The following is a 12,840-nucleotide window of genomic DNA, read 5'->3' as shown; positions in this document are numbered from 1 at the left end:
AAAATAATACACATATTAACATAATATACCACAACAATATGCAATACTGGCTGCTTGAAAGTATTAATACAGATTTTATATACTGTAATAAATACTATAAAATAAATAATACTGTGTTTCAAGAAATGACTATACAAGCGGAATGTGCGACCTGCCAACAGGACCAGGTCAGCATCTTTCAGGGCGTCCCGTCTATTCTGTCTGATGTGGATGGGACTGTCCTTTCCCAGCATGCCACGGGACATGCCCCCCAAGAAGCATGGGATGCCCAATGACTCCAAGGCCTTCCTATATTATAGACAAATACATTGGAACACATGCAGAATCCTTATGGGCATGAAAGCTTTGTCAATGTGGTGTGGTGTTGGGGTGTGTTCATTTGTTCACTGTATTGTATGTTTCTGGTCTTTGTTAGCTCTGTGTAATGTGCTGGTACCACCGGTAACAAATGTTACTGTGTTCTTTAATATACAAATATAACAGAGGATTATCAGTTAGGGACTTGAGAGTCAGGCAGAAAAAACATGTTTTATGACAACAGGATAGGTTTACATGTATGTTTAAGTACAGGTACAAGAAAAGGGAATATGCTGTACCTGATATCATCCGCAGGTGTTGGGGGCAGTGTTGCTTGGCTACCAATCAGAATCACAGGTTTCTTGGCTCGGCTTACAAGCTCTATGCACTTTTGTACCTGATTATGTATAACACAAGGGAGAGTATTAATAATAGTTAGAGTAAAGCTTACCACTTAGATTAATCAAATATCAAATCAGGCTACATGAGGCAGCAACACATTATTTCACGCCATTGTGAACACCGACAAATTACAATTAGCAATCAAATACCATGGCTCTCCTGTGAGATACACTTTCTTGTTGTAATTGTTGCCTCACTGCAGTCATCGGTGGGGGAAAAAAACACTCACAATAATCGTATCGCAGAGATCCTCCGTCATACACTGGGATCAATTCACCTTTACGAGCTGCATATCCGGTATCACTTAAACCCTCTAGAATTGGTTGGAACACACCAGTAAAGAACGTACTTGATACAGGTTTTTTTTCACTCTCTAAATCTCTTTGCCAAAAATAGCCGCGCTGAGCTTGTAGATCGGCTATTTTTGGCAAATGCTCCACCCCAGAGTATGGATGCTGAGGTTCAAGTGGTTAACAAAAGTGTAATTTTAAGAGTTTTAAGCACCTTTTGATTATCGCGACATCGTTTTGGTCACAAAGTTTTCATATCGTCCCATCCCTAGAAAGAACACATTAATGTTTACCTTTATGTATCATAGCAGCCTCACCTGATCATCTGTGGCTTGTGGAACATCAACAGGTAGAGGAGACACATCCCTCGTCTCCCAGGCACCACAAAACAGATTCAAGAGGTGGTTCTGGAGGTACCTTAAGAGATCAGCGTGTCATCTTTTGTAATGTCAAAAATTCAACATTTACATATTATAGCAGCCAAACAACCCACTGTACCACTATAGATGTATTGAAGTCTTAACGTCACTCCGTTATCCCCTGGGTCACGGAAGGATTTGTTTTTGTATTTTTGGAACACAGTTCTTATATGCCACGATGCTATTGAGACCGTATGGTATTTTCTATGGAATAAATAACTCTGTGAACTCAGCGGCCTCTAGCGGCAATGATGTCAGACTTCATTTCTTAATGCTGAAGCTACTAATACTGCTACGAATAGACCCACTGGCACTAATAATAATGGTAGACACACTTCATGTGTAAATGTATGTTAATGCATGTTTTGTAATAATAATCTAAATTAATCTATAAAGTAACTAAGGTTTTCAAATAATTGTAATGGAGTAAAAATACAATATTTGCCTCTGAGATGTAGTGGAGTAGAAGTAAAAGTACAGAAAATTGGAAATACTCCAGTAAAGTAAAAAAGACCTCACAATTGTACCCAAGTACAGTACTTGAGTAAATGTACTTAGTTACTTTACACCACTGTTTATGGCCCCCATGACCGTCAACATACCAAGTGATGATTTTTCCCATCAGGCCTTTGGGAGGGTTTTTCACAATGAACTCCTTGGACACGAGGTGGAACGGGTAGAGGGTGTCGATAGGGAACTCGATGAAGACGGGGCCAGGGGTCCCGGACTGGGCGACGGCCAGGGCCTTCCTGACCGTAGGGATGATCTCCCTCACCGTCCTGATGGAGGCACAGAACTTACACAGCGGCTTGAAGAGCGACATCTGGTCGATGTCTTGCAACGCTCCTCTGCCCTGTAGTGTGCACCAATCACAAAGTCAAAGGGATTTTAGGCATTCTGGGCAAATACATATATTTTTTCCATGTCAACATCCCGGACCCTAATATCCAACATTTGCTCCTCTGCCAAAAATCTTGGTGTAATCCTGGATAGCGCCTTCAAATTTGACAAACACATCAGTTCCGTAAAAGCTAGCTTCTTTCAACTCAGACTTCTCCCCATGGTTAAGGCCTACTGTATCTCCCCTGACCACAATTAGAAATAGCTATTCATGCCTTCATTTCCTCACGACTCGATTACCTGCAATTCCCTCTACACCGGCATAGAGAAGTCATCTCTCCGGCGCCTACAGCTGGTCCAAAATGCTGCGGCCCGCCTTCTTACTGGCACAAAAAGACGTGAGCACATCAGTCCTGTCCTGGCCTCACTTCACTGGTCCCCTGTCAATTTTAAGGTCCTTTTATTTGCTTTTAAATCTCAAAACAGGCTAGCTCCACTATACCTCGCTGAGCTCATAGATCCATACACTCCAGCCAGGGCCCTGAGGTCTGCTGATCAGTCGCTACTGGTCGTCCCAACAACCAATAAAAGGACCAGGGGTGGCCGCGCTTTTGCTGCTGCCGCCCTCACGCTTTGGAACGACCTCCCCATCCGATCTGCTCAGTCCAATGGGGTTTTCAGATCCCTCCTTAAAACCCACCTATTCTCTTTGGCTTTTAATTGCCCTTGATTCGCTACTGTGTCTTCATAATGCACTGTATTTGTCTGTGCGCCAATGGGCGCTTATTGATGCGTTGATGATTTGTTTGTCTCAACCTTGTACAGCACTTTGGTCAGCTTCTGTTGTTTTAAATGTGCTTTATAAATAAAGTTTGATTTGATTTGATTTGATTTGTATATCCATCTAATATTTTTGAGTAGCCAAAGAAATCTAAAATGACAGACGCGTTCCCGGATTGAATGGGTTAATTGGTTAACAAGTCAAACTTAATTGGATTTATGTTTGGACTTGTGTCTCTTGTTGATGCAAACCTGAAGAAGTGTACTAGCAGCTCCTCCCATCAGCAGCAGTGGAGACTCGGCCATCTGAGCGTTCTTCACCGCTGTCACCGTGTTGGTGAGCCCTGGGCCAGCAGTCACTACCGCTACACCAACACTACCTAGGAAACACACTAGTATCATCAACTGCCCCAAACTGATCAACCCACCAAAATGCTAATCTGAAACTTACGGTTCTAGCCTTGCTGTATTGGATTTAAAATGTATATTATGAGAATAAAATGATTGAGGCCGTGTCCTGGTACTGTGCATAGTACTGACAAAGACCATTAATGTGCCAATTATTGAAACCCATTTTGCAATATCTATAGTCCTATTAACATTATATCAATCACTACTTTATGCATACATCTTTTTTGTGTGTGTGTGTGTGTGTGTGTGTGTGGGGGGGGGGGGGGTTATGCCTTTATTGATAGGACAGTAGGCTAACAGGAAATGGGGAGAGATAGATGGGGAGTGACATGCAGCAAAGGCCATCAGGGTCGGGACTCGAACCCACGACACGCCATCAGGCTACACTGAGCCTTTTTGCCCTGATTTTTGTTTTCTTAAAAAACTCATAATTGACTAACTATTGTGAATGCAATTATTAGTTTATAATGCGGTAATAAAATAATACTAATAATATAAATACATAATTGTTATTTATTATCATCATTATTATTATGTAATAATAATTCCCACTATGCTCTTGAATAGCCAAAGCAGAACCACTGCCTTGGGGGAAAGCGGCTGTCAGAAAGGATTAACTTAATTTACAGCCTCAGATCAAAGTTAAGAGCACTTAACTGCTGTCTAGCATTAAATTACCACTATGGGTGGGTGCTCCCATAGCTGAATGGTTTGAGGACCACATGGCTGTCCCCGCTTAAATCCTGGCATAGGTACCTTAGTTGCCAGGAATAATGCATAAATGCAACAGAAATGTGTCTTAATGTAAATTCCCACTCTGGGAATGGGTTCCAACAAAGGGGTGCGTGTGTGCTACTTCCATCCAGTGGTGGAAGAACGTTACTTGAGTAAAAATACAAACGCATTGGCATCAAAATATACTATAAGTGCCAAAAGTAAAAGTACTAGAATGTTTGAAAATAGCAGATCTATTTTCAAACATTTGAAAAGAGGAAATACTCAAGTAAAGTGCAAATACCTCAAAGTACAGTACTTAAGTAAATGTACTCGGTTACTTTCCACCACTGCTTCCATCGGTAGGTACATACCCGACAGCCGTGCCACAGCATCCGCAGCGAAGACAGCAGTGGCTTCATGTCTGGTGTCTACGATGCGTATGCCCAGCTTCTCACAAGCCACCAGGATGGGTGAAATGTGTCCCCCCACCAAGGTGAACACAAATTTGACCCCGTGGGCACGGAGCACCTGTGCCACGCTCTCCCCACCATGGCGTGGGCTTTGAGTTTCAGTCTGAAAGCACAGCAAGAGCACAGTCATATATGCATTATGATAATAACTGATGGAGCAATATTAAGATACTGTACCTCAGTCTGAAGTACAGTAAGAGAGTGAAGAGACCATTCAGGCATATACATACGATAATAACTGAGGGAGCAACATTAAAGAAGTAGTTCACCCCAAAAAAATACTTATTTTCTATCAATTACACAACCCATGAAGCATTGAATTCATGGTGATTATTTTGTTTTTGTCTCATTCCTAAACCAATAATTTGATAACCGGCGGTCTCTCCGGTAGGAGACTCAATGGGTCTCCTGTGAGTCTCCTACCGGATACATTAGCATCTTTCCGCCCGTAATCAAATTATTGGCTTAGGAATGCGACAAAAACTAAAAAATCTCCATGAATTCAATGCTTCATGGGGCGTGTAATTGATGGAAAGCAAGTATTTTTTGGGGTGAACTACTCCTTTAAGATACTGTGCCAAAGAGACCATGGTATGCACGTTACTTTTGTGTCTCATTTGTGGTTGTTGTTTCAACACAGTTTGTCGGATAGACGTTTTGACTTAAAACGCATTAGCCCTTTATGCAAAGTAGGCTAAGTCCACTGGGCTTTGTTGTGCGATCCTTTTAGACTAAGTGTTTGAATGTACTTGTGCTGTTTGCATTTCTGTCTGATAAAAATTTCAATCAATCAATCAATATCATGTGAACACATGAAAACCTGAAATATCAAACCAGTTGAATCACATTCTCCTGATTCTGAACATTGTACACCCTCATGCAAGCTAGACATATTACACGAAACCATTTGGTACTTTAAGTATATTTTGATGCCAATACTTTTGTACTTTTAGTCAAGTAACATTTTGAATACAGACCTTTAACTTGTAACAGAGTATTTTTATATTGTGGTATTGCTACTTTTACTTAAGTAAAACTCCTATGTCATCATCACTGCATATTTCACAATAGTATTGTCCAAGCTTTGTGCACACTTTCGTGTGCACAAAGCTTGGACAATACTATTGTGAAATATGTAGTGTCACTAACGTTAGGCAGATCCAGAGTGTGATAGCCTTTGTACCAGATAGCCAACAGGGGCCAGGGCTGTTCAAAGTTTACCTCTGCTCATATTACATGAATGGAGAGCTCACACACCTAGCAGCTCACCTCTCACCTTTGATACACAATCCACTAGGTGTTTATTATCTGAACAGTGACCATGAGAAAGAATGCATGATCTATTATTCTATCTGCTGCAAAACACCCCTGAAATACTCAGATACTAAGAAATACTCAGATATTTTACTTAAGTAAAAGTAGAGGTACCACTGTGTAGAAATACTAGTAGTAAACGGCCTGTTCAAAATGTTGCTTGAGTAAAAGTGCAAAAGTATTGGCATCAAAATATACTTTAAGTACCAAAGGTAAAAGTACTAAAATGTTTGAAAATAGCAGATCTACAAGCTCACAATGTGACGCGTTGTGAGCTTTGTAGATAGGCTATTTTCAAAATAGCCTATGTAGACAAATAGGGCTAAAGTGGTTAATGTATGTTTTATAAAATAATAATGTATATCTGCAAAGTAACTAGAAACTAAGGTTTTCAAAAAAATTGCAGTGGGGTAAAAGTACAATATTTGCCTCTGAGTAATGGAGAGAAGTAAAAGTACAGAAAATTGGAAATACCCCAGTAAAGTAAAACATTAACATACCTCACAAATGTGTACTTGCACAGTACTTGAGTACATGTACTTAGACTAGTTACTGTACACCACTGTGTGCATACAACAGATGCTAAAATATACTGAGTTTCCTGCATATTGCTATATTAGCCATGGTTCATGACGCTCGTCTGTCATAAGCGTCATGGAACCACTTGTTCCTGGTTTTTGAATGGTCTCCATTTACAACCCGTACATCTACATAAACGTTCAGATTTCAAATGTAAAGTGCTTACTTCATGGTCACGGATGTAACAAGTTAAAACGCCAGGGTCTAGTACCCGTATCTACCGTATTGTTCAATAAAAATCCATTTAATCCGATCAGTGGCCATTTTTTCAGAATTTTCTCCATATGTGTTCAACTACACGCCCTTATCGGTCTAGAGGTGTATTGCACTCTGATACATTATAACTATGAGAAAATGGCCGCCGGTCGGATTAAAAAGCTTTTTATTGAACAATACAGAAGATACGGGTACTTAGACCCTGGCGCTTTAACGTGTTACATCCATATTCGTGGGGTCAGCACTTTACATTTGAAATCTGAACCTTTATGTAGATGTACGGGTTGTAAAATGGAGACCATTCAAAAACCAGTCCGGTTCCATGACTTGTCATGATATTACAGTCATCATGTTGCAAGAGACACGTTGGAGAATAGAGTATTAAAACGGATGAAATAAAAAATATAATACAAAAATAGATAAATCATGAAATATGCACTTACCTTGTGCAATAACTGGTACAACAAGCCAAGTTTATAGGCTGCAAATACGAGTCCCAACGCCAAGCCGCCCAGAACGCTCCCTACAACGCCTCCCAACGCATCCATCTCTCTGTGTATCTGTCACACCACAGTGTGACAAATACACGGAAGCAGGTGTTGTATTATTAAATATCTAATAATGTAATATCTTCTCCTGTTCAACCTGCTTCACAGTGGCTCACTGGTCTGGTAGTACCGGCTAGGCTATTGTTTAGCCTGTGTAATATAAGACCCTGAAGCTGTTCATACAACTTCTATTATAGCTCCTTGTTTTATGGCACCGTTTACTTGCTCAAGTTGAAGTTCATGTCAGCTCAACCATGTATAATACCATAGGGTTCAATAGGAAGAAACTAAAACACTTCAACTTGAAATGACCGATAGATAGAAATGATGCACCTCCTCTCTGTACGTACCGCAAATACCGTAGCGACCAGCGTTGCCAGATTCTGCGAGAGAAATAAGCGACCAGGTCTCTGAAAACAAGCCCAGAAGAAGCGACTAGACGACGGCTATTTGAAAATAAATGAATCTACATGGCATAAAATGCCAAAATGGCATAAAATATTTTCAGATTGGGGTCCGCAGACAAATACATATTAATTAGGGGGGCCTTGAATTGAAAATGTTTGAGAAACACTGGCTTAAGCAACAACTTGAACTTGAAATACCAATATTTACAAGCAACTTTACAGAGAAATAAGCCCAAAGTCGCTTATAATAAGCAGACATGGCAACACTGCCAGTGTACCGTACGCTCCGCAAATGCCGCAGCAGCGTCAGTGGATTTGCTCAGTGTTGCCAGGTATTGTGGGAGAAATAAGCAAACATGTCTAAAACAAGCCCAAAAGAAGTGAGACCTTCGCTATTTAAAAACATATTACATTGGCTATTTGAAAATGTGAGCTTGTAGATCTGCTACTTTTGGCTCATGTTTCCCGTCACACTAAGATTTGCCATGCTCAATCTGCTATGTTAAAAAAAATATTGAAAGAAAATTTGAAAAAATACAAATCTTGTATGGGGATCCCTGTATCTCTGGTAGGGTGACCAGATCCAAACTGTTCATTTGAGGGACAGAAGTACCGCATGTGTGGACAATGTGGGACGGGCGGGGGGACGGGCGGTGGGGGGGATTAATAGCAACATATTAGGCCTACTTAAGTTATTTTCATTGTTCCACTGGCATACATCATACCTATGAGTATAAAAACATGCATTCATATCCTCCGGTATAGGAGGTCCTCCATCCTACCATGTTCAGGTGTGCTGGTTTGAATGTGAACCCCAACAAATGAGTGGGGCAGTGTGAATTAGCACAGGATTGCATATCAATGGTACATGTGTGTTAATTGTTCATTAAGCTACTACTATTTTTCAACCACATATAATGAGACAAGACATCAGTGCGAGTTTGGGAACAGATGTCATGAGACAAAAGACTTGAATTGCAACAACTATGCAGTGATGGTGAAGAAAGGGAACTTGGAAAGGCACTTTCTGACAAAACACAAATCATTTGACTAGACCTTTCCAGCAGACAGAGAACAGAGAAAGATTCATAAGGAACTGAGAAAAATAAATAAACTAAGGAACTGAAATTTCAACCATTTTTTTTTACCATAAAACATTGTCAAGTGCAATCATCAGTATGTTAATCATAAATCATGTTTTTATTATTGTTTGATGTACAAACTTCCCTTCCTTTCCTCCAATGTACGTATTGTTGTTCAGCACCTGAAAGGTTTTTGATGGGATATGTGTGCGTCCCTCTGGACTGTGGCTAAATAGATCTCATGCCCACAGGACTGAGTCTGACGGTGCCCAGAGGGGGCCATTCTGTTCTAACCTTGAGTTTCTGGTAAAATTATTGACCATTTATTTTGTATGTCCATGACCCCTGGTAATAGACTACTCCTGTTTTGCTTTTCTTTAGATCAATGATGCTGCAGTGGTTCCTTTGAACATTGTCTCTCAACAAAATAAATGTGTCCATGACCGCATTGTTCAATAAAAGCATATAGCCTACCTACCCTACAATGTATTATTGTGCTGCTTGAGCAGTGCTGTGTCCAGTGTGGTCCAGTCTAGTTTGCTGTGTGCTCATGTTAAGAGCTTCAGCAACAATCGGCGCACCTCTCAACACCTGCACATTGATTTATTACTGTACACTGGAGCCTGCCAGTCACAATGTGGGACAGTGTCTAAATTTGTGGGACACCTGAAAAGTCATGGAAATGTGGGACTGTCCCACGCAAAGGGGGACATCTGGTCACCCTAGGTGTGATAATACCTGGTGTCATCTTGTTCTTAGAGCTCACTGCTTGTTCAGAGCCATGGTTCTCAAAGTGAAGTCCGGGGACCCCCAGGGGTCCTTGAGTGGGTTCCAGAGGGTCCTCAGCTAAATGATTGATGCTGAGTAACCAAATTGACACTGGTCTTTAAGCGTCTGGCGTTCCGTGGCCTAAATGCATTCCAAACTGGGGGTCCTTGAAATTGAGTCGCTGGTTTAGACTAGAGGAATACTTCAAAATGAATCATCACTCACCACCACCCATAATAAAGGTTTGCAGCACTCCTAAGTCCACAACGACGTGGGTCTATTACATTCACAACAGTCTTCAGCTGGGGACCCCATGGAACCCCCTTAAGGATGCTGTGGTTAAGAGCTTCAGCAACAATCAGCGCACCTCTCAACACCTGCACATTGATTTATTACTGTACACTGGAGCCTGCCAGTCACAATGTGGGACAGTGTCTCAATTTGTGGGATCCTTGAAAAGTCATGGAAATGTGGGACTGTCCCACACAAAGGGGGACATCTGGTCACACTAATCCCTGGCATAACATATTTTCAGATGGGAGTCCGCAGAGAAATACATATTAATTTGGGGGTCCTCGACTTGAAAATGTTTGAGAAACACTAGTTTAAACAACATCACAAAACAAGCCGAAAATATTAACTGAACTTTCGAAACAAAGCCCAAAAAAACGCAACTCGCAACTTCCATTGAATCAAGCCGAAAGGCTTCTTTGGGTTTTTCATCCTTTTCAGTTGACCTTGTATTTTGAACTGTACTTCCATGTGCTTTTTCTCTCTGCAAACTTCTAAATAAAGTATTCAAACCAATATTTACAAGCAGCTTAACAGAAATAAGCCCAAAGTCACTTATAATAAGCGGACATGGCAACCCTCCTACGGTTGCTCTTTGTGAATAGGAAAGCTTCGTCTCCATGACACACACGTCATTCGTCCAATGGAAAGCGTGTGGGGGCGTGTCGTGGTGTTGTGGGCTTAAGGTCACAGACACACACACACACACACACACACACACACACACGCACGCACGCACGCACGCACGCAAGCATGCACCTACACACACGCATGCCAGCAATGTTCGAAATTCTCCAATGAGGATGACACAGACAGCTCCATCTTGATCACATGACTAGGCCTATAGAGATACTGTGTACCGAGTGTACCGACAAAATCTGTAGGAGTAATATCAAGAAATGTGTTTTGCAAAAATCGGCCTCCTGGTGGCGCTATAAAAGGCTGATGTGAAAAATGCAGGGCACAGGTTTTCCTTTGCCTCTAGGGAGTGTGTGTGCAAAGTTTCATGTAGTTCAGTCCAGTTATAGGTAAACAACGCAAATCGGCCTGTTGTGGCACCACCATTAGGCCGATCTGAAAAATATAGGGTGGCATTTCTTCCTCGGCCTAGTGGCAATGTGCGTGCAAAGTTTCATGCCAATCTCACGCTGTGTTCATGATTTCAGGCATTTTGAACAAAACGGACCACTCCTGGAAACTTTGGAAGCCAATCTTAGCCAAACATTATGGAATAATGACTATAGAGATACTGTGTACCGATATGCATGATGTTTGGACAAAATCTGTAGGAGTAAAAAAAAAAACGGCCTCCTGGTGTTGCTATAACAGGCCGATCTGAAGAATTAGGGGCAGAGGTTCTGCTCCAGCACCAGGGAGTGTGTGCGCACAATTTCGCTGCCATCAACACAACGGTGCCGGAGATTAGCTACTCACAGACAGACAGACGGACGGATGGACGGACGGACATACAGGGTGCAAAACATAGTCTCTGCCACGCCTTCGGCCTGGCGGATACAATAAAGCAATGTAATCAGTGGAAAAGTGAAATTAATAACACTGACATGGTCTTTGGAGATGTTTGGACTTTTAATTCAAGACACGTTTTATACATAGTTTACTGAGATGCACAGGTTAATAAATACATTAAACACATAACTATTTTGTAAATTGACATTAATCATAATGATGCACAGTCAATATCAAGCAAATTAAGTTACTGCTCCTTTCTTCCTCAGTGTTTGTATAATGGCACTCTATAGAATAATATTGAGCTATGAAGGATTATTCAATCAGAAACACTCTCGTCTTAGTAGATAAAGAACCATTTATTGCCACAAATGGAATACAGTTAAGCTTGGCGTTAAAGCTCCGCTCTTGGGAGAATATTCACTGAATTTTGTCGAAGCAGCCTGCTAAGCATATATTCAGAGAATGCTTAAGCAAATCCCCCATAGGGATACAATGACAACAATAAGCAATACATTAACATATTAGTTAGAATTAGCAGATATACATGATAAACACAAGTATTTGAGCCTAGCAAGATTTTAAACAGCAGATATACATGATAACCACAAGTATTTGAGCCTAAGCCAGACTCTAAACAAAGCAGATACATAATAATCACAAGTATTGGAGCCTATGGCAGACTCTAATCAAAAGGTGGAGGCTGGGGTGGAGGAGGAGCTAGCAAAATGCATTGGTTCAGCAACCAAGAAAGACCTAGAGAATATGAAGCCGTATTTATAGGAACCTCTTTGCTCAAGCGTGAGCTGTGATTGGATAATGAGTGTGTGATGTAATGACCAGCTGGGCTGTGAATGGGGAATAGAAAGCTGATGTTCACATCAGCTGACTGACTGCTGGTTACAGCTTTGGCGTGCACGACTTCCGTGTCCTGCATGAACTAACGCTATGCTTCATTTCAATCAGAAACACTCTCGTCTTAGTAGATAAAGAACCATTTATTGCCACAAATGGAATACAGTTAAGCTTGGCGTTAAAGCTCCGCTCTTGGGAGAATATTCACTGAATTTTGTCGAAGCAGCCTGCTAAGCATATATTCAGAGAATGCTTAAGCAAATCCCCCAAAACCAATAAATGCATACTCTCTGGTTTCAGCCGAGCGGCAGCTAGGATACTCAGAGAGTGCATAACAGAAATCCCCCCCAACACACGGAAGCCAACGCCAAGCCTAAAAACGCCTTTATCAGTCATACTATATTATGTGAAGTAGCAAGACTGCTACCGACTTAAAATAGAATGCGCACGCATCCTGAAGTCATTCTACAATTATGTGACATAAGAGACTATGTGTCACAGCAAACTTGCTGTGGACCTCAGCATTTAATTATTAAGCTATACTAAAAGAATGCAAGCATGCATCTTAAAACGAGGTCATCCTACAATTAATGAGATATATTATATGTGTGTTCAACAGCCCTGTTGATTCCTGAGCTTCAGTTCCTCAGCATTTGATTGTTAAGCTAAACTAAACAAATGCAAGCA

At 41.2% G+C, this 12,840-nt stretch overlaps 1 protein-coding gene across 3 annotated transcripts in view; it reads right to left on the bottom strand.

Moving 5' to 3' along the window:
• Positions 1 to 7,615, bottom strand: part of ilvbl (ilvB (bacterial acetolactate synthase)-like) — a 194,945-nt gene extending 187,330 nt beyond the window's left edge. For all 3 annotated transcript variants that reach the window (XR_014601317.1, XR_014601318.1, XM_084064843.1), the window contains exons 1-7: positions 7,179 to 7,615; positions 4,528 to 4,729; positions 3,281 to 3,408; positions 2,011 to 2,261; positions 1,307 to 1,406; positions 597 to 694; positions 152 to 288 (exon numbers count right to left, since the gene is read on the bottom strand). Coding sequence is in view for 1 of the 3 variants with exons in the window: in XM_084064843.1 (XP_083920969.1) it covers positions 152 to 288; positions 597 to 694; positions 1,307 to 1,406; positions 2,011 to 2,261; positions 3,281 to 3,408; positions 4,528 to 4,729; positions 7,179 to 7,283 (1,021 nt within the window). In the remaining 2 variants the exon portion in view is untranslated. The remainder of the gene's footprint in view (positions 1 to 151; positions 289 to 596; positions 695 to 1,306; positions 1,407 to 2,010; positions 2,262 to 3,280; positions 3,409 to 4,527; positions 4,730 to 7,178) is intronic.
• Positions 7,616 to 12,840: the final 5,225 nt, after the last annotated feature.

This window comes from Gymnoscopelus microlampas (genome assembly GCF_963454915.1).
Source record: "Gymnoscopelus microlampas genome assembly, chromosome: 8".
Taxonomy (NCBI): Eukaryota; Metazoa; Chordata; class Actinopteri; order Myctophiformes; family Myctophidae; genus Gymnoscopelus; species Gymnoscopelus microlampas.
The sequence above is the reverse complement of the archived record's forward strand: the minus strand, read 5'-3'. Positions and strand labels throughout refer to the sequence as shown.